Source organism: Mauremys reevesii, linkage group 8, assembly GCF_016161935.1.
Source record: "Mauremys reevesii isolate NIE-2019 linkage group 8, ASM1616193v1, whole genome shotgun sequence".
Lineage (NCBI taxonomy): Eukaryota > Metazoa > Chordata > Testudines > Geoemydidae > Mauremys > Mauremys reevesii.
This window is the reverse complement of record NC_052630.1, coordinates 706,917-728,245: the sequence shown is the minus strand read 5'-3', so window position 1 is coordinate 728,245 and position 21,329 is coordinate 706,917. Positions and strand designations below refer to the sequence as shown.

The window sequence follows — 21,329 nt, the reverse complement described above, 5'->3', positions numbered from 1 at the left end:
GGGGGGGGGCAGAGGCAGGGACACCCCGACTCCAGGCACCTGAGGCCAGTACAAAGGACATGAGATCACAAATGGGATTGTGGATTCGCTGCTAGGTGCTTACCCACCAGGCTTTGTTCCCTCCCCAGGAGCAGAGTCCGCCTGGGCCTTGACACCCTCCCCCCAGCACTGACCCCCCTCCCCCCACCATTCCCTCCCGCCAGTACCAACACCCCCCCACACAGTTCTGACCCCTGCACAGTTCCTTGCCCCCAGCACTGACTTCCCCCGCACCGACCCCGCACCATTCACACACCCCTGCACCGACCCCAGCACTGACTTCCCCGCACCATTCCCTCCCCAGCACTGTTCCCACCCCCTGCTCTGACCCCCGCACCATTCCCACCCCAGCCCTGTTCCCACCGCCCTGCTCTGACCCCTCCCCTGCACTGTTCCCACCCCTGCACTGACCCCCAGCACCGTTCACACACCCCTGCACCGACCCCCCAGCACTGACTTACCCTGCACCATTCCCTCCCCAGCACTGTTCCCACCCCTGCTCTGACCCCGCACCATTCCTCCCCAGCACTGTTCCCACCCCTGCTCTGACCCCACCCCTGCACCATTCCCTCCCCTGCTCTGACCCCCCCTGCACTGTTCCCACCCCTGCACCGTTCCTTGCCCCAGCACTGACTTCCCCTGCACCGACCCCGCACCATTCACACACCCCTTGCACTGACCCCCAGCACTGACTTCCCCACCATTCCCTCCCCAGCACTGTTCCCACCCCCGCTCTGACCCCTCCCCTGCCCCGTTCCTGCCCCCTGCACTAACCCCGCACTGTTCCCACCCACTCTGCACTGACCCCGCCCCCCGCCAGGAGCCGCGCGCTGCACGGCAGGTTGGACGCCCGGACAGCCAGGAACCTCGGGCTGAACACCCAGGAAATGGTACATTCCAGCGCCCTCCCCTTCCCCCGCCCGGCGAGGATGGTTTGCCCGCACTGTGGGCGGACAGTACCAAGCTCGGGAGAGCAGGGGGCGCCGAGTACGTGGTGAGCCCCTCCCGCAGTAATGGGCCAGTCTAGCGCCCTCCCTCGCCGGCTGCCGTAGGAACCTACCACTGCGCGTCTCAGGGGAGGGGGATCCTGCCGCGCAGTGGGACAGTCCGGCCCCGGACTCGGCAGCTGCCGGAAGCGCTGGGCTGAAGCCGCCCAGGCGCCGGGTGAGCGGAGCGGGCTGTGCCCGGCGGCCTCGGGGTCCGGGGGGCGGGGCGGGGCGGCGCAGCCGGGGGCTCGGCGGGGGGGCGCTTCCCCCCCTGGGGCGTCGGGGGATGGAGCCGCGCGCCTGTGCGGTGCGTTCCCCCCTGTAGGGTCCGTCGGGTGATGGAGCCGCGCGCCTGTGCGGTGCGTTCCCCTCGTAGGGTCCGTCGGGCGATGGAGCCGCGCGCCTGTGCGGTGCGTCCCCCCTCGTAGGGTCCGTCGGGGGATGGAGCCGCGCGCCTGTGCGGTGCGTCCCCCCTCGTAGGGTCCGTCGGGGGATGGAGCCGCGCGCCTGTGCGGTGCGTTCCCCTCGTAGGGTCTGTCGGGTGATGGAGCCGCGCGCCTGTGCGGTGCGTCCCCCTCGTAGGGTCTGTCGGGTGATGGAGCCGCGCGCCTGTGCGGTGCGTCCCCCTCGTAGGGTCCGTCGGGTGATGGAGCCGCGCGCCTGTGCGGTGCGTTCCCCCCTCGTAGGGTCCGTCGGGTGATGGAGCCGCGCGCCTGTGCGGTGCGTTCCCCTCGTAGGGTCCGTCGGGCGATGGAGCCGCGCGCCTGTGCGGTGCGTTCCCCCCTCGTAGGGTCCGTCGGGTGATGGAGCCGCGCGCCTGTGCGGTGCGTTCCCCTCGTAGGGTCCGTCGGGTGATGGAGCCGCGCGCCTGTGCGGTGCGTCCCCCTCGTAGGGTCCGTCGGGTGATGGAGCCGCGCGCCTGTGCGGTGCGTTCCCCCCTCGTAGGGTCCGTCGGGTGATGGAGCCGCGCGCGCCTGAGCGGTGCGTCCCCCTCGTAGGGTCCGTCGGGTGATGGAGCCGCGCGCCTGTGCGGTGCGTTCCCCTCGTAGGGTCCGTCGGGTGATGGAGCCGCGCGCCTGTGCGGTGCGTTCCCCCCGTAGGGTCCGTCGGGTGATGGAGGCGTGCGCGTGTGCGGTGCGGTCCCCTCGTAGGGTCCGTCGGGTGATGGAGCCGCGCGCCTGTGCGGTGCGTTCCCCCCTCGTAGGGTCCGTCGGGTGATGGAGCCGCGCGCCTGTGCGGTGCGATCACCACCCGTAGGGGCCGTCGGGTGATGGAGCCGCGCCTGTGCGGTGCGTTCCCCTCGTAGGGTCCGTCGGGTGATGGAGCCGCGCGCCTGTGCGCGTTCCCCCTCGTAGGGTCCGTCCGGGTGATGGAGCCGCGCGCCTGTGCGGTGCGTTCCCCCCTCGTAGGGTCCGTCGGGTGATGGACCGCGCGCCTGTTCGGTGCGTTCCCCTCGTAGGGTCTGTCGGGTGATGGAGCCGCGCCTGTGCGGTGCGTTCCCCCTCGTGGTCCGTCGGGTGATGGAGCCGCGCCTGCGCGCCCCCCCCGTAGGGTCCGTCGGGTGATGGAGCCGCGCGCCTGTGCGGTGCGTTCCCCCCTCGTAGGGTCTGTCGGGTGATGGAGCCGCGCGCCTGTGCGGTGCGTTCCCCTCGTAGGGTCCGTCGGGTGATGGAGCCGCGCGCCTGTGCGGTGCGTTCCCCCCTCGTAGGGTCCGTCGGGCGATGGAGCCGCGCGCCTGTGCGGTGCGTTCCCCCCTCGTAGGGTCCGTCGGGTGATGGAGCCGCGCGCCTGTGCGGTGCGTCCCCCTCGTAGGGGCCGTCGGGTGATGGAGCCGCGCGCCTGTGCGGTGCGTTCCCCCCTCGTAGGGTCCGTCGGGGGATGGAGCCGCGCGCCTGTGCGGTGCGTCCCCCTCGTAGGGTCCGTCGGGTGTTGGAGCCGCGCGCCTGTGCGGTGCGTCCCCCTCGTAGGGTCCGTCGGGTGTTGGAGCCGCGCGCCTGTGCGGTGCGTCCCCCCTCGTAGGGTCCGTCGGGCGATGGAGCCGCGCGCCTGTGCGGTGCGTTCCCCCTCGTAGGGTCCGTCGGGTGATGGAGCCGCGCCTGTGCGGTGCGTTCCCCCTCGTAGGGTCCGTCGGGTGATGGAGCCGCGCGCCTGTGCGGTGCGTTCCCCCCTCGTAGGGTCCGTCGGGTGATGGAGCCGCGCGCCTGTGCGGTGCGTTCCCCCCTCGTAGGGTCCGTCGGGTGATGGAGCCGCGCGCCTGTGCGGTGCGTTCCCCCCTCGTAGGGTCTGTCGGGTGATGGAGCCGCGCGCCTGTGCGGTGCGTTCCCCTCGTAGGGTCCGTCGGGTGATGGAGCCGCGCGCCTGTGCGGTGCGTTCCCCCCCCAGGGTCCGTCGGGTGATGGAGCCGCGCGCCTGTGCGGTGCGTTCCCCCCTCGTAGGGTCTGTCGGGTGATGGAGCCGCGCGCCTGTGCGGTGCGTTCCCCTCGTAGGGTCCGTCGGGTGATGGAGCCGCGCGCCTGTGCGGTGCGTTCCCCTCGTAGGGTCCGTCGGGTGATGGAGCCGCGCGCCTGTGCGGTGCGTTCCCCTCGTAGGGTCTGTCGGGTGATGGAGCTGCGCGCCTGTGCGGTGCGTTCCCCCCTCGTAGGGTCCGTCGGGCGATGGAGCCGCGCGCCCGTGCGGTGCGTTCCCCTCGTAGGGTCCATCGGGCGATGGAGCCGCGCGCCTGTGCGGTGCGTTCCCCGTAGGGTCCGTCGGGTGATGGAGCCGCGCGCCTGTGCGGTGCGTTCCCCCTCGTAGGGTCCGTCGGGTGATGGAGCCGCGCCTGTGTGGTGCGTTCCCCCCGTAGGGTCCATCGGGTGATGGAGCCGCGGCGCCTGCGGTGCGTTCCCCCTGTAGGGTCCGTCGGGTGATGGAGCGCGCGCCTGTGCGCGTTCCCCCTCGTAGGGTCCGTCCGGGTGATGGAGCCGCGCCTGTGCGGTGCGTTCCCCGTAGGGTCCGTCGGGTGATGGAGCCGCGCCTGTGCGGTGCGTTCCCCCTCGTAGGGTCCGTCGGGTGATGGAGCCGCGCCTGTGCGGTGCGTTCCCCCCTCGTAGGGTCCGTCGGGTGATGGAGCCGCGCGCCTGTGCGGTGCGTTCCCCCCTGTAGGGTCCGTCGGGTGATGGAGCCGCGCGCCTGTGCGGTGCGTTCCCCTCGTAGGGTCTGTCGGGTGATGGAGCCGCGCGCCTGTGCGGTGCGTTCCCCTCGTAGGGTCCGTCGGGTGATGGAGCCGCGCGCCTGTGCGGTGCGTTCCCCCCTCGTAGGGTCCGTCGGGTGATGGAGCCGCGCGCCTGTGCGGTGCGTTCCCCTCGTAGGGTCCGTCGGGTGATGGAGCCGCGCCAGTGCGGTGCGTTCCCCTCCTAGGGCCCGTCGGGTGAGGGAGCCGCGCGCCTGTGCGGTGCGTTCCCCCCTCGTAGGGTCCGTCGGGTGATGGACCGCGCGCCTGTACGGTGCGTCCCCCCTCGTAGGGTCCGTCGGGTGATGGAGCCGCGCGCCTGTGCGGTGCGTCCCCCTCGTAGGGTCCGTCGGGTGATGGAGCCGCGCGCCTGTGCGGTGCGTTCCCCCCTCGTAGGGTCTGTCGGGTGATGGAGCCGCGCGCCTGTGCGGTGCGTTCCCCCCTCGTAGGGTCCGTCGGGTGATGGAGCCGCGCGCCTGTGCGGTGCGTTCCCCCCTCGTAGGGTCCGTCGGGTGATGGAGCCGCGCCTGTGCGGTGCGTTCCCCTTGTAGGGTCCGTCGGGTGATGGAGCCGCGCCTGTGCGGTCCCCCCGTAGGGTCCGTCGGGTGATGGAGCCGCGCGCCTGTGCGGTGCGTTCCCCTCGTAGGGTCCGTCGGGTGATGGAGCCGCGCGCCTGTGCGGTGCGTTCCCCTCGTAGGGTCCGTCGGGTGATGGAGCTGCGCCTGTGCGGTGCGTTCCCCTCGTAGGGTCCGTCGGGTGATGGAGCCGCGCCTGTGCGGTGCGTTCCCCTCGTAGGGTCCGTCGGGTGATGGAGCCGCGCCTGTGCGGTGCGTTCCCCTGTCGTAGGGTCCGTCGGGTGATGGAGCCGCGCGCCTGTGCGGTGCGTTCCCCTCGTAGGGTCCGTCGGGTGATGGAGCTGTGTTCCTGTGTGGTGCGTTCCCCCCGTAGGGTCCATCGGGTGATGGAGCCGCGCGCCTGTGCGGTGCGTCCCGCTCGTAGGGTCTGTCGGATGATGGAGCCAAGGGCCTGTGCGGTGCGTCCCCCTCGTAGGGTCCGTCGGGTGATGGAGCCGCGCCTGTGCGATGCGTTCCCCTCGTAGGGTCCGTCGGGTGATGGAGCCGCGCGCCTGTGCGGTGCGTTCCCCTCGTAGGGTCTGTCGGATGATGGAGCCAAGGGCCTGTGCGGTGCGTCCCCCTCGTAGGGTCTGTCGGATGATGGAGCCAAGCGCCTGTGCGGTGCGTTCCGCTCGTAGGGTCCGTCGGATGATGGAGCCGCGCGCCTCTGCGGTGCGTTCCCCTCGTAGGGTCTGTCGGGTGATGGAGCCGCGCGCTGTGTGCGGTGCCCCTCGTAGGGTCCGTCGGGTGATGGAGCCGCGCGCCTGTGCGGTGCGTTCCCCCCTCGTAGGGTCCGTCGGGTGATGGAGCCGCGCGCCTGTGCGGTGCGTTCCCCTCGTAGGGTCCGTCGGGTGATGGAGCCGCGCGCCTGTGCGGTGCGTTCCCCCCTCGTAGGGTCCGTCGGGTGATGGAGCCGCGCGCCTGTGCGGTGCGTTCCCCTCGTAGGGTCCGTCGGGTGATGGAGCCGCGCGCCTGTGTGGTGCGTTCCCCTCGTAGGGTCCGTCGGGTGATGGAGCCGTGCACCTGTGTTGTGCGTTCCCCCTGTAGGGTCTGTCGGATGATGGAGCTGTGTGTCTCTGTAGTGCGTTCCCCTCTTAGGGTCTGTCGGATGATGGAGCTGTGCACCTGTGTGGTGCGTTCCCCTCGTAGGGTCTGTCGGGTGATGGAGCTGTGCGCCTGTGTTGTGCGTTCCCCCTGTAGGGTCCGTCGGGTGATGGAGCCGCGCGCCTGTGTGGTGCGTTCCCCTCGTAGGGTCCGTCGGGTGATGGAGCCGCGCGCCTGTGCGGTGCGTCCCCCTCGTAGGGTCCGTCGGGTGATGGAGCCGCGTGCCTGTGCGGTGCGTTCCCCTCGTAGGGTCCGTCGGGTGATGGAGCTGTGCGCCTGTGTTGTGCGTTCCCCCTGTAGGGTCCGTCAGATGATGGAGCTGTGCGCCTGCGTGGAGCGAGAGCTGGACAAAGTGCTGCACAAGTTCCTGAGCTATGGACAGCACTGTGAGCAAAGCCTGGAGGAGCTGCTCTGTTACGTGAGCCAACTGCGCCAGGAGCTCGGCAGCGCAGGTACTACACAACTCGCCCGCATGATGTAGTGACGCAGCACAGCGCTCCTCCTGGAGCCGGGCCTGTTCCCAACGCGCAGCCTGGTGCTTAGGGGCAGAGCGCCGTGTCCAGGCAGGGTGGTCATTGGCAGCAGATCTATGGATGGAGACTGACCACACTTCCCTCTGCTCAGCCCCCTTCTGGCCAGGGGGGCTGTAGGCCAGTGCGGAGACACGCCTGCTCTTGGGGGGCGGAATCCTGGCAGAGCTTTCTGTCTGGGCGGGAGCTTGTGAGGCATCTGCCTGCAGAGGGTCCTATTGAGTATCTGAGGCAGTTGCTCTAGACCAGATGTGGGCAAATTATGCCCCGCGGGACTGTCCTGCTTGGCCCCTGAGCTCCCGGCCGGGGAGCCTGGTCCCCGGCCCCTCCCCTGCAGCCATGCGGGCCGTGCTCTGGCCTGCTGCTCCCGCTGGGCAGCGTGGGGAGCGCAGCTGGCTCTGGCCGGGTGTCGTGGCTGCGAGCTCCCGCTGCTGGTAAGGGGGCAGGGAGCGGGGAGTTGGGTAAGGGAGCAGGGGTTCTGGGGGGCAGTCATGAGGAGGGGGCAGTTGGATGGGGTGGAGGTTCTGGGGGGGCAGTCGGGAGGGGGAACAGGGAAGGTTGGGAGTGGGAGTCCTGGGGGCCTGTCAGGGGTTGGGGATGTGAATAGGGGTCACGAGGCAGTCAGGGGACAGGGAGCGTTGGATAAGGGGTGGGATCCCGGGGCAGTTAGGGGCGGGTGTCCCGGGAGGAGGTGGTCAGTGGATGAGGAGCAGAGAGCGGTTGGATAGAGGGTGGGAGTCCTGGGGGGGCTGTCAGGAGGCGGGGGTGTGGATAGGGGTCAGGGCAGTCAGGGGACAGGGAGCAGGAGGATTGGATGGGGGTGGGAGTGGTTGGGAATGAGGAGCAGAGGACGGTTGGATAGGGAATGGGAGTCCTGGGGGGGCTGTCAGGAGGCGGGGGTGTGGATAGCGGTCGGGGCAGTCAGTGGGGTTTGATGAGGTTCCGGGAGGGGGTGGTCAGGGGACAAGGAGCACGGGGGGCTCTGAGGGGGAAAGTCAGGGGGTGGGAAGTGGGAGGGGGCGGGGCCAGGCTGTTTGGGGGGCACAGCCTCCCCTACCCGTCCCGCCATACAGTTGGGCAACCCCGATGTGGCCCTCGGGCCAAAAAGTTTACCCACCCCCTGGTCTAGACCAGCACTGGTCAAAGCCCTCGGCTGCACCCGCCGTTTCCAGGTGCTCCCATTGGGTTCTGTGTTCTGGCCCCTGGACGCTCAGGCTGCTCCAGATCCCAGTCCTGCCGCGGGGAGCAGTTGCCCAAACTCCATGGTGGATTAGAGGTGTCTCAGTTAAACGGAAGTCACACCGAAGCCTAGAACAAGGGCTCATTGTTCTGGCGGGGGAGGGGGAGTTCTGGTGCATGGTGCAGAGTTTGGCAGATGTAGCTCAAAGCTACTGCTTTTCTGGTGCAAAGCCTTGGCAGTAAGGGACTTGCACTTCCTGGAATAGGCTCCTGGCTAGTCCCCGCAGCTAGGTCTGACGACCCTTTCTGCTGCAGCCCTGCAGGGGGAACCGCTCTCCGCCACGCTCTCCCTGGTGATGGCCCAGTGCTGTCGGAAGATCAAAGACACGGTGCAGAAACTGGCCTCGGACCATAAAGATATTCACAGCAGTGTCTCCAGGGTGGGCAAAGCCATCGATAGGGTGAGTACTCCCTTTTGTCTAGAGTCCAGGGGTTGGCCCCAGATGGGAATCCCTGCCTTAGTGATGGCTTTCACTCCCATTGGTTCTTTGGCCCTCTGCAGGCTGGAGCATGGGGAGAAGATTTCCCCCAAGGTCTCCCTCATCTGCTGGTGCCCAGTGGCATCATGGTGGGAGCCAGTTTTCATGGTGTTGGGCTTTCTATGGTCCTGAGCGAAGCCTGCTCCTGTGCGTTCATGCCTGTTATATGTACTGCAGTCAGGATTGGGGCCCTCCTGTGCTGACGTGTTCTTGGCCCTAAGGAGCTCACATTCCACCGCTGTGACGGGCTCCCCGGGGTACAGCTTGGAACTGGGGTACTGCTGGGCCCCCTTAATTCTCCAAAGTGGGCTGTCTCTCAATGCTTTGCTAGTGAAAAGCAGCAAACCCCTCCAGGTGCTGTTATCACTCAGTACAACAGCATGTGGACACCATGCCCAGCTAAACTGCATGAATGCTCCCTGAGCCACTCATGAATCACATGGAGAAAGGCACCAGCAAATCTTCCAAGCCCCCAGCCTTGCACCCCCGAGCTGTTCCGTCTTGCCCTGGTCAGAAGCCTGACCAGTGTACGTTTATGATCCGGTCCGCCCCCCCTCGATGTGGAGAGGACAGACACTAGCCTTTGCAAACTGCTGAGATTTACCAAGCACTTCAATTGAAACACACTGTTTTAGGTAAAATATAAAACAGATTTATTAACTACAGAGAGATTTTAAGTGGTAGCCACAAAAGGTCAGAGAGTTACCAAAAGAAATAAAAGATAAGTGTGCGCAGTCTAAACCTTAAACTTTATTACATTAGGCAGGATTTGGATGAAGCAGTTTTTCTCACCCCACTGGATGTTGCAGGTAGGTTATAGTTCCTAATACACAGGCTTCCCCTTTAAGCCTGGGACCAGTCTCCTCACTTCAAGTCTTTGGCCTTGGCTACACTGGTGCTTTACAGCACTGCAACTTTCTCACTCACCCCCCCCCCTTGAGCGCAGCAAGTTACAGCGCTGTAAGCACCAGTGTAAACAGTGCCCCAGCGCTGGAAGCTAATCCCCACGGGGAGGTGGAGTACCTGCAGCACCGCAACCAGACTCGCACTTCAAAGCGCCCCGCGGCAGCGCTGTACGGCTGCAAGGGTAGCCATACCCTTTGTCTTCCCAGTGTTCTTGTTGCTTCCAGCGTAGGTGGGGGAGGCGAAAGGCCAAAGCATGATGCCGCTGTCCCCTATTTTATAGCCTCAGTCCATGTGCCTGGAAAACATCAGCCCAGGTGGGTTTTGCTGAGTCACAGAGTTGAGCAATCTCCCATTGTGTGATTCTTGTGCAGCCCTCTTACAGCATTGTAAATCCCTTGTTTACAACTCCCCTGCTGTTTAATGATCACTTAACACCTCCTGGGTGGGGATCACCTCCTTTGTTGTCACTAGAGAACTAGTAACAACCATACAGCAAAATCTCACTACTTCGTACACACTAACAGCATACATATTTGGACAGAACAATGGGTTTCTGCAGATCATGACCTTTCATATGATTCCGTACATTGCATGCTTTGTATGAAATAGATCATAATTATATGATGGGGTGAATATGGGGGGTCCAGGGTGCTGCTTTGAGGTACAGAGTGTCATGACCTCCTCCTACTGTGCCGCCACCCACTCAGAAATGAGCTGTTGTGGCTCTGAGGCTGTGATCCAGCCAGCCAATTGAATGCAGCTCCATGCAAGGGCCGTAGTGGTTTGGGTGGGAGGGTGCTGTTGTGGGGTGGCTTTGCAGGCAGCTGCAGGGGGTTTGTTTGAGAGCATGTGATCAGGCCAGGAGGTAATAGATGGGGGGGCCGTCCCCTCATTCTCAGGGGCATCACTGATTCCTCTCATTCATCTCCCAGAACTTCGATGCCGAGCTCTGCAGCGTGGTCTCGGATTCGGTCTGGGAGTCGCGGGAGAAGCAGCAGCAGATTCTGCAGTTGGCGATTGTGGAGCACTTGTACCAGCAGGGCATGCTGAGTGTGGCGGAGGAGCTGTCCCAGGTACCAGGGCTGCCGGTCACCAGACTGGTGCTACATTGCCACACAGCAGCATTGTGTGAGGGAGAGTTGTGGCCTCCCTGGGGCAGGGGAACCAGGAGTGCTGTGGCCTTACTCAGCATTAGGTTCGCTCCAGGCCCGCACCTCTAGCTGACCCAGGCCAGTTGGTATGAGGCCCTGCCCAGCTCTGCAGGGACCGAATTGCAGCAGCCAAGTCTGCTGCTCCTCTGCATGTGCTCTATGCTCCAAGATGGGGGGCCTCTCTCCATCATGCAGGGTAGGAAACCTCACCCATCTCTGGCTGGGGAGCCTCTCCTGGCACCACCCCTCCACCCCGGTGCATGCCGCCCTCCCCAAGAGGATGGTGGGAGGTGACCACGGGCTCTCATTCTCCACAGGAGTCCACCCTGAATGTGGACTTGGACTTCAAGCAGCCGTTCTTGGAGCTGAACCGGATCCTGGAAGCGCTGCACGAGCAGGACCTGCGTCCTGCTCTGGAGTAAGAACCAATCACCTGGGAGCGCCGAGCATCCAGTGCCCCTCCTCGCCCACAGCCTCCCCATCCTTACTGAAAGTGGCCCCTCCCCTTCTGCTTGACTCATGCACCGAGTCTGGGTTGGGCTATGGGGTGCTTTGGCTGGTCAAGGGAGAGCCTGGTGCACCCCAGCTAACGTGGGATGATCGCGCTCACCCTGCCGGCTAGAGCATGCTCCTGGCACCTTGCATCCCTGTCAGAATGAGGCCTACAAGCCTGAGCAGCCCTCCTGGGGCAGCGCCATCTGCAGGGCCTGACACGCTCCCTCTTGCCCATGAGCCACTGATGTCCTTTTTCCACCCCAGCTGCCTGGGCACGCCCTGGAATTATAGACACTGGAGGGAAAGGAGCCCTCTAGGCCAGCCCTGCCAGGGGCATGTCACACAAAACAGTCTCCAGGAACGGGAATAACCCCATCCTCATCTTGTCAGGTTGGGCATCAGGGAGAGCTTCCTGGCTGTCCTGGCCCACCTCCCAAGGACAGCCAGGACTTAGCTGCCCCTGTCTTTCCTATCCAGCTGGGCAATCTCAAACAGGCAGCGTCTGCTGGAGCTGAACAGCTCCCTGGAATTCAAGCTGCATCGTCTCCACTTCATCTGGCTCCTGGCTGGCGGCCCTGACAAGCAGCTGGAGGCCCTGAGCTATGCTCGCCACTTCCAGCCCTTTGCCCACCTGCACCAGCGAGGTGAGACTGCCAGGTGGGGCCCTGCCACTGGCCTCCCTCGTGGGGCACGGGACTGCCCGGCTGGGTAGCCCCGTACTGGAGGCATTGGCCAGTTGGCAGGACAGGGTGGGGGGCTGTGGCTGTGTTGCTTCTTGAGCCCAACCAGGGTGTTGTGTTGTTCAGAGATCCAGGTCATGATGGGCAGCCTGGTGTACCTGCCCCTGGGCATTGAGAACTCCCCGTACTGCCACCTGCTGGATGCCCGACACTGGACAGAGATCTGCGAGACCTTCACCCGCGATGCCTGTGCCCTGCTGGGGCTCTCGGTGGAATCCCCTCTCAGTGTCAGGTAAGCCCCAGGCCAGGGCCTGCGGGGTCCCCCCTTAGCTGCACCACCACCAAGTGCTAAGGCCTCTCCCTCTCACGCAGCTTCGCATCGGGATGTGTGGCGCTGCCCGTGCTGATGAACATCAAGGCAGTGATTGAGCAGAGACAGTGCACGGGTGTCTGGAGCCACAAGGATGAGCTGCCTGTAAGTGCCATCTCGTGCGGGGGCGGCGGGGGCGGGGCAGGGCAGCGGGGCTGACCTCCCGGCGCTCTCTTGGCAGATTGAAATTGAGCTGGGCATGAAGTGCTGGTACCACTCCGTGTTTGCCTGCCCCATCCTTCGCCAGCAGACGACCGACTCCAATCCGCCGATCAGACTCCTCTGTGGGCACGTCATCTCCCGGGACGCGCTCAACAAGCTCATCAATGGGGGGAAGTAAGTTTGGTTTCTTGACATGCTCAGGCTGTGGACCCTGCCCCACCTCCGCCCTGCAGGCTTGGCCCTCGCCTGGCCTCACTGTGTGTGATGCAGCCCGGTGCCCAGGAGTGCAGCCTGTGCTAGTCTGGGCCAGATCGCTTTCCCGAGCTGCCCTGCTCTCCTGCAGCTGGGTGCTGCGGGTAGCAGTGAGCCGGAACGGGCTGGGTGCCGTGGATGCTGATAAGCAGGGCTTGTTATCTCTGGTGCTGGGAAGCAGGGTGCACAAGCAGTGCTGCTGCCTGCCTACGGCCAGTCCCAGGCCTTCCTTAGACTGAGCCGTGGGGCTGGACTGTGCCGGGAGGGGCCGACTTCTGCTGCAGTGCCCCAGAGCTCTGCCCTTGCCTCGGTTCCGTGGCCTTCCTGCCTGATGCCTTTGTCTCAATCTCTCCTCAGGCTGAAGTGTCCCTACTGCCCCATGGAGCAGAACCCGGCTGATGGGAAGCGCATCATCTTCTGACGCTGGTGGGGTTGGAAGGGCTGTGGCAATAGGTCACTGCTCTTCCCCTTAGCTGGCCTGTCCCACCCTCGCAGTGCGAGAGGTGGTGGTGCTGCCACGGCAGGGCCTGGGCTGCCTGTTAGGCTGAGGGTCTGAGAGCAGGTGTGTCCACTGCAGCCCCACTGGGGTCCCTTCCTTCTGCTGAAGTAGTGCAAGGTCCAGAGCAGTGGGACCTGAGCCTGAGCCACCCTCCAAGAAAGGGAGCTGAAATGGCAGAGCGGCAGCGTGATGTGCTTGCTGCTGTGAGCTCTGGGGGGCTGCTGCCTCCGTGTGTGCTCTCCTAGAGATCTGGCTTCTGCTCACTCTGCGCTCCCACTCTCCGGGCAGCGTCTGTCTGCTCAGTAATAGGCAGAGCCCCTCCTGGCCTCGAGCATGGCTACTGGAGCGTTCCTAGCCCTCTGCCAGGGCTGTACAGTCCCTCGGGCATTTACTGATACTTTTTGCATTGTAAATATTAAAGCGGGAGCTGCCTGGAGCCATTTTATAAATTCCAGAAAATAAAGCCTGTTAGCCTTTCCCCTGAGCTCCTTGGTCAGATTTAACCTGGGAGACAGGAGGGCTGGGTCCTTAATAGCTTGGGGCCAAAGCTGACATGAACCCCACTGTAAGAGGGGGCATGCTTTCTGGTGTGGGGGCTGCAGCTATGTCCCTCCCTGGGCCTGTTCTCCCGCCTGCCCTGCATCCACTTACGAAATAGGGCACAGAAGTGAGGGGCAAGAGCTGCTGTTAGATCTGAAAAATGGAGGGGTGAGGTGGGGGGGGCACATGACACTAAGCCTGGCTGGGGTAGCAGCTTTATGACAAGCAGACCAGTATTGAGATAAACCCTTTATTCTAAACAGAACCAGGTAACAAATGTTCTGTTGTGACTGCCCTGTCCGAGGCTCTTTTGGGTTTTCCCCAGCTGGAGAGATCACGGGGAACTTATTCAATAGCACGTGGTCCCTCTTTTAGATCCCTTTACAGAACTAAAGCAGTTCTCTTTAAACTGCAACCAATACAGGAACTGATGTAACCACCTTTGGGTTGCTTTAACACAACTTAATACGTCTCAATCCGCCCCTGAGGCATTTCAGCAATCGTCCCCATCTGCAGCCGCATTGGGCAAGCCCAGGTCTGTAAGACTGGTCCACCTCATGGTCATTTTGTGGCTTGTTTCCATCTTGTGTCTGCTCTCACTTCACGTGTCGTGGTCACGTTGTCGGGTCTCGTGGCAGATGCTTACAATTCTGGGGTAAGATTTTGCCTTTGTCTGTGCTCCCTGAGTCTGACTAAGGTGACTCCTCTTCGGTCGCTGGTGCTTTGACTAGCCAGTGCCCATCTCTCACCAATCGTTGTGTTTAACTGGGGCAGGCTTCACCTCCCTTTCCCAGACTCCTTAGTTGTCCTTTGTCCCATAGCTGCTGAGTATTCCGAAGAATCAGAGAAATTTGAGGAGGAAAGGGACTTTGAGGCCATCAAGTCTAACCCCCTGCGCTGAGATAGGACCAAGTAAATCTGGACCATCCCTGGCAAGGGATTGTCCAACCTGGTTTTAAAACCCTCGAATGCTGGGATTCCACAACCTCCTCTGGAAGCCTAGTTAGAAAGTTTTTCCTAATATCTAACCTAAATCTCCCTTGCTGCAGATTAAGCCATTTCTTGTGGTCCTGCCTTCAGTGGACATGGAGAACAATTGATCCCTGTTTTGTTTATAACAGCCCTTCAGAGTGTGATTGGGTCCCCCTCAGGCTTCCGTAGCCTTGGTGATGCTTTTCAAGCCTCTTTATGTGTATTGCAATCAGGGTCAGTTTCTACTTTGAAGCTACAACACTAGAGGAAGTAGTGAAATCATGTACATCCATACGCCAGAGTGAGTGTCTCTGCAGCTGTCACAGCCCTGGATGCATAAAGACTGACACCCAGTCAGGCCCCTGCCACACCCAGCCCTCCTTTACAAGCATCTCTGCAGATGGTGCCTGAATCCTGGCCATTTCTTACACTCATGCTGGTTTCCAAATCACTGACATCATTTTCTGCCCCCGCCCAATTTTAATTTCTGACCTTCTGCCTTGCTAATTTCAGTGTGGTATTCAGTCACATGCTCTTTCTTTAGGCTTCTTTTGTGTATGTTCTGCTGCTTGAGATGTCAGAGCCATCATGCTTAGTGATCACGCACAGCTTCGCTTTTTGTTACAAGCGGGACACTCTAGTCTTTGAGCGTTTATTCACAGGACTAACTTCAAATTACAGTCCTGTGACAAATTCCTGTTTCCCCGTCGCTATGTTCTTAGCCTGAACAGCTCGTTTCCTAGGGACACACTGAGCCTCAAACATTTTCATTATTTATGCACCCCTTTCCTGCCTGCCCCACGATCTGCATGGGATGCAGTGTGTACAGCCGGGGCTTCTGGGCCTGCCACCGCTGAGCGCAGAGCAATCGTTTGCTTCGCCTCCAGGCACAGCATTTCCATGGCTGTTTAGCGCTGCAGCTGCCACTACCTCTCCCAGCTCACGGGGGCTGCCCTGCTGATGAGCAGACGGTATCAAGGTAAAGGGCTGTGCCGCAGTGGTACCATAACGTAGGCACGTCCTACAGCAAGGGCAGGGTTTTTCTGTTGCCTAATTTACCTCCCTGAGCAGCAGGAATTAGGTTAATGGAACAATTCTTCTGGTGACCTAGCTGCATCTAGACCAAGGGTTAAGTTCGCCTGAGTGCTGCAGCTGCACTGAGCTCTGTACAGAAACGTTCTACAGCCCTGGGAAGCTGCAGCCTGCATGTGCCCTGGCTTGGGCTCCAGAGGCAGGCTCCAAGGCTGCAGACGGTACAGAAGTAGGGCATGATGGCTACACCTGGCAGATTTAGTCTAGAGCTCAGGGTGCTGTGGCTATTCTGGGGGCAAGGCTGGCCTGGCCCCAGAGACTGGGCGGTGAGCCTGGTGTGGACGCAGCAGTAGCTCTGCAGCCCTGTCTCCCCTCACCCATATCTGGCAGTGATAGCTGGAGTCCAGCCTGTACAGCCAGGAGAGCTGCCAGTACCTGCTGCTAAGAGCAGAGCAGGTGGTTGCTCATCCTTGTTATTTGCCCTAGTGGCTTTCAGATCCGGCTCAGAGTGGTGTGTGAAGCGCTTCCAGGCACACGGAGCAGCTCCCTGCTGCTCCAGGGTACGAGGTGCCCGGTAGCTGGTCAGTACCTCACCCCTGGGCTCAGCAGCCCTCAGTGAGGAAATCGGCTGCTAGGCCCAGCTGAATGAGAGGCTGGGGTGGGTCGTGACTAGTCGTCATTCCAGGCTGCCCACAGCCCCGGCCAGCACAGCAGTGGGGCACACCGGGGTGGGGGCAGGAAAGGGTGGAGGGTTTTTTTGCACCAACTAGGCTAGAATCAACGCATGCGCCAATGCTGCACAATCACCTCATGCATGGCTGACTGCAGCTCTGAGACTCCAGCCTCATTGCCTGTCAGACATCCCACATGCTGGAGCCATCTCCCCACCAGGAGAGGGGAGAAGAAATGTGTATGAGTCCTCAATACCTCCCCACCCCCTCAGCAGGCTGGGCAGAACCAAGGGCTGGAGAGAGGAGCTCCCACAAGGAAGCACACAGGGGGCTGGTATTTTTGATGCTGAGAGAGGCCATCAGTCAGCCATGCGCCATGGTTGGGGGGTGCATGTTGCAATAGGTGGCCTGGGTCCTGCCCTGTGTTCATTTAGCCAAATTCACTGTTGTCTCGTTCATTTAGCCCAGGTTCCTACCAGAGGGCCAAGGCCCAAGCACAGTGGTTCCCACCTAGCTGGGTCTGGGCTTGACTGAAAGGGACACCACTCCCTTCTGCACCTAGTGCCAGGGCCTCTCTTTATTCCAGGGCAAATGCTGGTGGGCCAGAAAGCAGGTGGTTTCTGGGCTGCCACTGTCATTTCTACACAGTCATCCCTGTTCCTCCCCCACTTTCCATTATCCAGCCTTCAGGCCCAGCCCTGCTGGTGATGGCACATCAGCCTCATGCTCCGAATGTAGCCTTAAAGCCAGGGTGCCTCCAACAGCGACTTTACTAACAACCCCAGCAAACAGCTCTACAAATACATTTATTTCATCCACCACAGAACAGGTCTGACTTGCTGCTCATGGCTTGGGCTCATCCCCTACAGGAATGCTAGCCTGGCCAGGAAGCCTGCTCTCCCCCTCCCTTCCAGGGGGAGGTTAGGCACCATCTGCCCCCACCCTCAGCAGCTGCTACTCAATTATTTCAGAACAATTTTTTTTGGTTAAAGGTAAAAAAACCCAGGGTCCATGCAGCCCCCTCCCCGCCACACTGAGCACCCAGCAAGTCGCTGCAGGACCAGCTCATGTTTCATTTTGTAAAGTCCTCAGAGGCCAGCGAATGTTGCTGGGGCAGTGCAGGCCCAGCCAGCCAGAAGCTCCAGCGCAGGCACTCCCCAGGTCCTTCACAGGGGGACAGGAAGGGACCCAACCTCCTCCAAACACTCCTCATATGCCTCCTGGTACTCCTCATGTGGCTTGATCATTATCACACAGGTTGGGCGCTTTGAGCCTCCAGCTGCTCCCAGATCCTGAACAAGAGGAAGAAGCTATCAGGCATGCCCAGGAAAGCTGCTGGTGACCTCCATCAGCAGACATCCCCACCCAATGGGGGGGGAGTGGGAACCCTACCACTCCTCTGGGGGAGAGCAAACCCCTGCACTCCACCCCACAGGGGAGAATATGGCACCCCTGCCCCAAAGTCACTGAACCAGATTGTAAAGCAACCTTCCCACAGCTGAGCAGTCTCTCCCCCTCCCGCACCCCCCAGGTTAGAGCAAGGCTTCCCAAACTTTTTGTGGGACAACCCCATTTGAATTATTTCCTCCTGGGACCCCGGAGGGTACCGAGTACATCATTCTGAAGCACAAAATGGCATCCTCCACACAGCGTGACCTCGTAGCTGTGCGGCATGTGAAGTCATGCTGTGTCGAGGATGCTATTTCATAGAACAAAATGGCATCATCCATGCATCGTGACCTTGCACACACCACAGAGGCAAGGTCATGCTGTGCAGAGCAAGACAGCATCCGTTGCACAGTAGGGATTGCCAGGGCACGACCCCATTTGGGGGTCCCCTGTGTTAGAGGGACTTATCTTCCCCAACTCCTCTCCTTGCTGATCCAGGAACATCCGGCTGTGCTCTGCAAGGATGGCACAAAGTCAGCAGGGCCAATGTCTTGCCAGGTCGAAGGCAGGTTAAAGCCCTAAGGATGTCAGCTGGAGACACCCCCTCAGAGACGATTGTGTAGGGCTCCCCTTGGGGTTTTTTGTTGTTGTGTTATTTGGACAGTTTAAAGGAGCTGCCAGATGAGAACGGAACATCGATATCTCCTGGCTGCAGCTGGGCAAATAATGCTTTAGGACCAAAGGTCAACGCCTCCTTTGGCCCATAGACTAGAGCACACTTCACAATATTACCCCAGACAGCTTAAATCACTTCCCTGGCTGTGTTACCTCTGGCAAAATAACGGCTTCAGTGGTAGGCAGTGTCCCCACTTCAACCTCACCCTTGAAGCAGGATGACAAACAGCCCATAGAGCAGAGGTGGGCAAACTACGGCCCCTGAACTCCCATCCGGGGAGGCTAGCCCCCGGCCCCTCCCCTGCTGTCCTGTGTGGGCAACGCGGCTGGCTCCGGCTGGGCTGCGAGCTTCTGCAGCTCTGAGTCCTGGGGGGCAGTCAGGGGACAGGGAGCAGTTGGATGGGGGCGGAGGGTTTGAGGACAGGGAACAAGGGGCCATTGGATAGGCGTGGGAGTCCCAGGGGGCCTGTCAGGGGGCGGGGGGGTGGATAGGGGTTAGGGCAGTCAGGGGAAAGGGAACAGGGGGTGGGGAGGTTTCAATAGGGGGTGGGGTCAGGCAGGAAATAAGGGTGGGGGGGGAAGTGGTAGATGGGGGCAGGGGCCAGGCTGTTTGGGGAGGCACAGCCTCCCCTACCCAGCCCACCATACAGTTTTGCAACCCCAATGTGGCCCTCAGGCCAAAGTGTTTGCCCAACTCTGCTGTAGAGTGTCACTGCTAGGGATCCCTTAGCTCAAATGGGTGATTTTAGGGAGCTGTGGGGGAACAGCAGCAAAGACCTGGGTTTATGCCCTGGGCAAGAGTTTCTTAGCACCAGAAAGAGAGAGGGGGGGAGAGGGGAGGGGGTAAAGGAGGCACCACCTAAGCCATAACTTGTTATCCTGCTAGACTGTTTCATGCCCTCTTGGTGCCCAAGAAGGGGTGATTCCCCCAACCCCAGAGAGCCCCCCTCCTCCCCACCTTACCGACTTGGAGGGGATGTAAGCATAGGGGAGGGACCTGTCTTCACACATGACGGGGATGTGGCAATAAACTTCAATAGGCAGCGTGTCTCCAGCAAGGACAATGATCCTGAAACGGCAGAGAGAGGAGACCTATCAGCAGCTGTAGCAGGAGATGGGAACCGGCACCTGAAAGCCAGGAAGGGCTAAGGAGGTGGTGATTGGTCACAAAGGGAGCCAGGGTCAGCGCTGTTGCGGTCTCAGAAAAGCATACCTGGCCATGGGACACGGGGCAAAGTGCTAAAGGCTGGTGCTGTCAGAGCCGAGTACCTGGACAGCGTCTGCCTTGTCAGATACTGCAGCCGCTCAGCGCTCAGCTCCTGGGGAGCGCAGGGGGTGGCTGTAGCTGGGCTAGTGGGTTCTTACCCTTTCTCGCCCTTGTTGATGAATTTCTGAACTTCCTTCACTCCCCGCCGGATCTGCTTTTGTTTCGCCGCTGGAAGAGAAATAAGAGGCCACCAGAATTCAGCTCAGGCTCAGCGGGGCTCCCGGCCCCATGCCCGGTACCCTGGCCCGTGTCTCGTTCCCGGGCTGCCCCCCAAGGGCTGCCCGGCCCCTGGCCCGTGTCTCGATCCCGGGCTGCCCGGCCCCTGGCCCGTGTCTCCCGGCTCCCGGGCCGGGCTCCCGGCTGCCCGGCCCGCTCCCCTGGCCCGTGTCTCCATCCCGGGCCGGGCTCCCGGCTGCCCGGCCCGCTCCCCTGGCCCGTGTCTCCATCCCGGGCCGGGCACCCCGCTGCCCGGCCCGCCCCTGGCCCGTGTCTCCATCCCGGGCCGGGCTCCCGGCTGCCCCCAAGGGTTGCCCGGCCCCTGGCCCGTGTCTCCATCCCGGGCGGGGCTCCCGACTGCCCCCCAAGGGCTGCCCGGCCCCCGGCCCGTGTCTCCCGGCTCCCCGGCCCCTGTCTCCATCCCGGCCCCTGGCCCCCGGCTGCCCGGCCCCCGGCTCCATCCCGGGCCGGGCTCCCGGCTGCCCCCCCCAAGGGCTGCCCGGCCCCTGGCCCGTGTCTCCCGGGCTGGGCTCCCGGCTGCCCCCAAGGGCTGCCCGGCCCCAGGCCCGTGTCTCCCGGCTCCCGGGCTGGGCTCCCGGCTGCCCCCAAGGGCTGCCCGGCCCCTGGCCCGTGTCTCCCGGCTCCCGGGCTGGGCTCCCGGCTGCCCCAAGGGCTGCCCGGCCCCTGGCCCGTGTCTCCCGGCTCCCGGGCTGGGCTCCCGGCTGCCCCCAAGGGCTGCCCGGCCCCTGGCCCGTGTCTCCCGGCTCCCGGCCCGGGCTCCCGGCCCCACCTTTCTTGATGCACTTGTAGAGCTTGCGGGTGAGCTTGCGGGAGGCCAGCGGCCGCGCGATCGGGTTCAGGTTCCCCAGCAGCTCCTGGTACGATCGCTCCGGCGCCACTTCGGGCCCCGGCTCCGGCTGCTTCTCCCGAGCCATGATGGACAGACACGTGGCCCGCAGAGCGCCCTGGGAAGGACCTGGCTACAGGCTCCGCCCGACTCCATCCCAGCCAATGACAACCCTCCTCTTGTTTGCCCCGCCCCTCGCGGAGGCGGCCTGTCCGCGCGGGCCCCGCCGGCAGGAAGGGAAGGAGGCGCGTGACCGTCCCGCTATCGTCACAGACACGCGCTTGCAGGAGGCGCGTGTGCGCGCGTGTCTCGGGCCTCTTCGCCCCCGCCCCAGCCCGGGCCACCGGCGCCCCGCGGGGGGAGGCCCCAGGCCCGGGGAGGGGGCAGGGGCAGGCCCAGGCTCCGGGAAGCGGGCCCAGGCCCGGGGGGGGGCAGGGAGCGGGCCCAGGCCCGGGGGGCAGGGAGCGGGCCCAGGCCATGAGGGACTCCAGACCAGAACCACATTCCCTAACTTCTGGGCACCAACGAGGCTTTTCACCAGAATTCAGGCATCAAGTTTGGACTCCAGCTTGTCAGCCCAGCCCAGCCTGTCTGGCTCCTCCGCCCCTGCAGGGAGGACAGAACAAGGCAGGGACCGAGCCCTGAGGCACTGCAAAGCCCCTCTCCCTTCCTTGGGCATTTCAAGAGGGCCTTGCCAGCTCGGGTGTTGGCCTGGGCTGTTTGCGAAGCAGGGGCAAATCTCACCGTGTGTTCCTAGTAGCGTGGCTGTCCCCTGAGTGCTGAGTTGTTTTTTGAAGAGGGAGCTCTCTCCAGTTTGCCTGTTGAACCTAGTCCACTTTACTTTAAGGCAAGGGAGGGCTAGCTCAGTGTTTTGAGCATGGGCCTGCTACGCCTGGAGTTGTGAGCTCAATCCTCGAGGGCAAAAATCTGTCTGGGGATTGGTCCTGCTTTGAGCAGGGCGTTGGACCAGATGACCTCCTGAGGTCCCTTCCAACCCTGATATTCT

General features: G+C 62.6%; 2 protein-coding genes across 5 annotated transcripts; one reads left to right on the top strand and one right to left on the bottom strand.

Moving 5' to 3' along the window:
* Positions 1-828: 828 nt before the first annotated feature.
* Positions 829-13,150, top strand: RMND5B (required for meiotic nuclear division 5 homolog B). 4 transcript variants are annotated; one of them, XM_039484602.1, is made up of 10 exons: positions 829-929; positions 6,252-6,403; positions 7,976-8,121; positions 10,038-10,178; positions 10,574-10,674; positions 11,229-11,395; positions 11,558-11,723; positions 11,804-11,906; positions 11,983-12,137; positions 12,573-13,150. In XM_039484602.1, exons 2-10 carry the CDS (start codon positions 6,262-6,264, stop codon positions 12,634-12,636), a joined length of 1,185 nt encoding a protein of 394 aa, XP_039340536.1. In that variant the 5' UTR covers positions 829-929; positions 6,252-6,261; the 3' UTR covers positions 12,637-13,150. The 4 variants fall into 4 exon arrangements, with proteins under 4 accessions (XP_039340536.1, XP_039340534.1, XP_039340535.1 ...); XM_039484600.1 differs by lacking the exon at positions 829-929 and adding an exon at positions 1,015-1,033; XM_039484601.1 differs by lacking the exon at positions 829-929 and adding an exon at positions 1,064-1,203.
* Positions 13,151-14,878: 1,728 nt separating this feature from the next.
* Positions 14,879-20,475, bottom strand: NHP2 (NHP2 ribonucleoprotein). The gene is made up of 4 exons (XM_039484604.1): positions 20,267-20,475; positions 19,359-19,428; positions 18,957-19,062; positions 14,879-17,221 (listed from the first exon to the last, which is right to left on the bottom strand). Exons 1-4 carry the CDS (start codon positions 20,409-20,411, stop codon positions 17,096-17,098), a joined length of 447 nt encoding a protein of 148 aa, XP_039340538.1. The 5' UTR covers positions 20,412-20,475; the 3' UTR covers positions 14,879-17,095.
* Positions 20,476-21,329: the final 854 nt, after the last annotated feature.

Bases quoted from the DNA above. Each gene is read 5' to 3' on its own strand.
- NHP2 (XM_039484604.1), bottom strand. From the start codon at position 20,411: ATGGCTCGGGAGAAGCAGCCGGAGCCGGGGCCCGAAGTGGCGCCGGAG. The intron at 19,429-20,266 runs GTGGGGCCGGGA...TTTCTCTTCCAG, and splicing joins CTACAAGTGCATCAAGAAAG to CGGCGAAACAAAAGCAGATC. The intron at 19,063-19,358 runs GTAAGAACCCAC...CTGCCGTTTCAG, and splicing joins ATCAACAAGGGCGAGAAAGG to GATCATTGTCCTTGCTGGAG.
- RMND5B (XM_039484602.1), top strand. From the start codon at position 6,262: ATGATGGAGCTGTGCGCCTGCGTGGAGCGAGAGCTGGACAAAGTGCTG. The intron at 11,396-11,557 runs GTGAGACTGCCA...TGTGTTGTTCAG, and splicing joins TGCCCACCTGCACCAGCGAG to AGATCCAGGTCATGATGGGC. The intron at 11,907-11,982 runs GTAAGTGCCATC...CTCTCTTGGCAG, and splicing joins GCCACAAGGATGAGCTGCCT to ATTGAAATTGAGCTGGGCAT.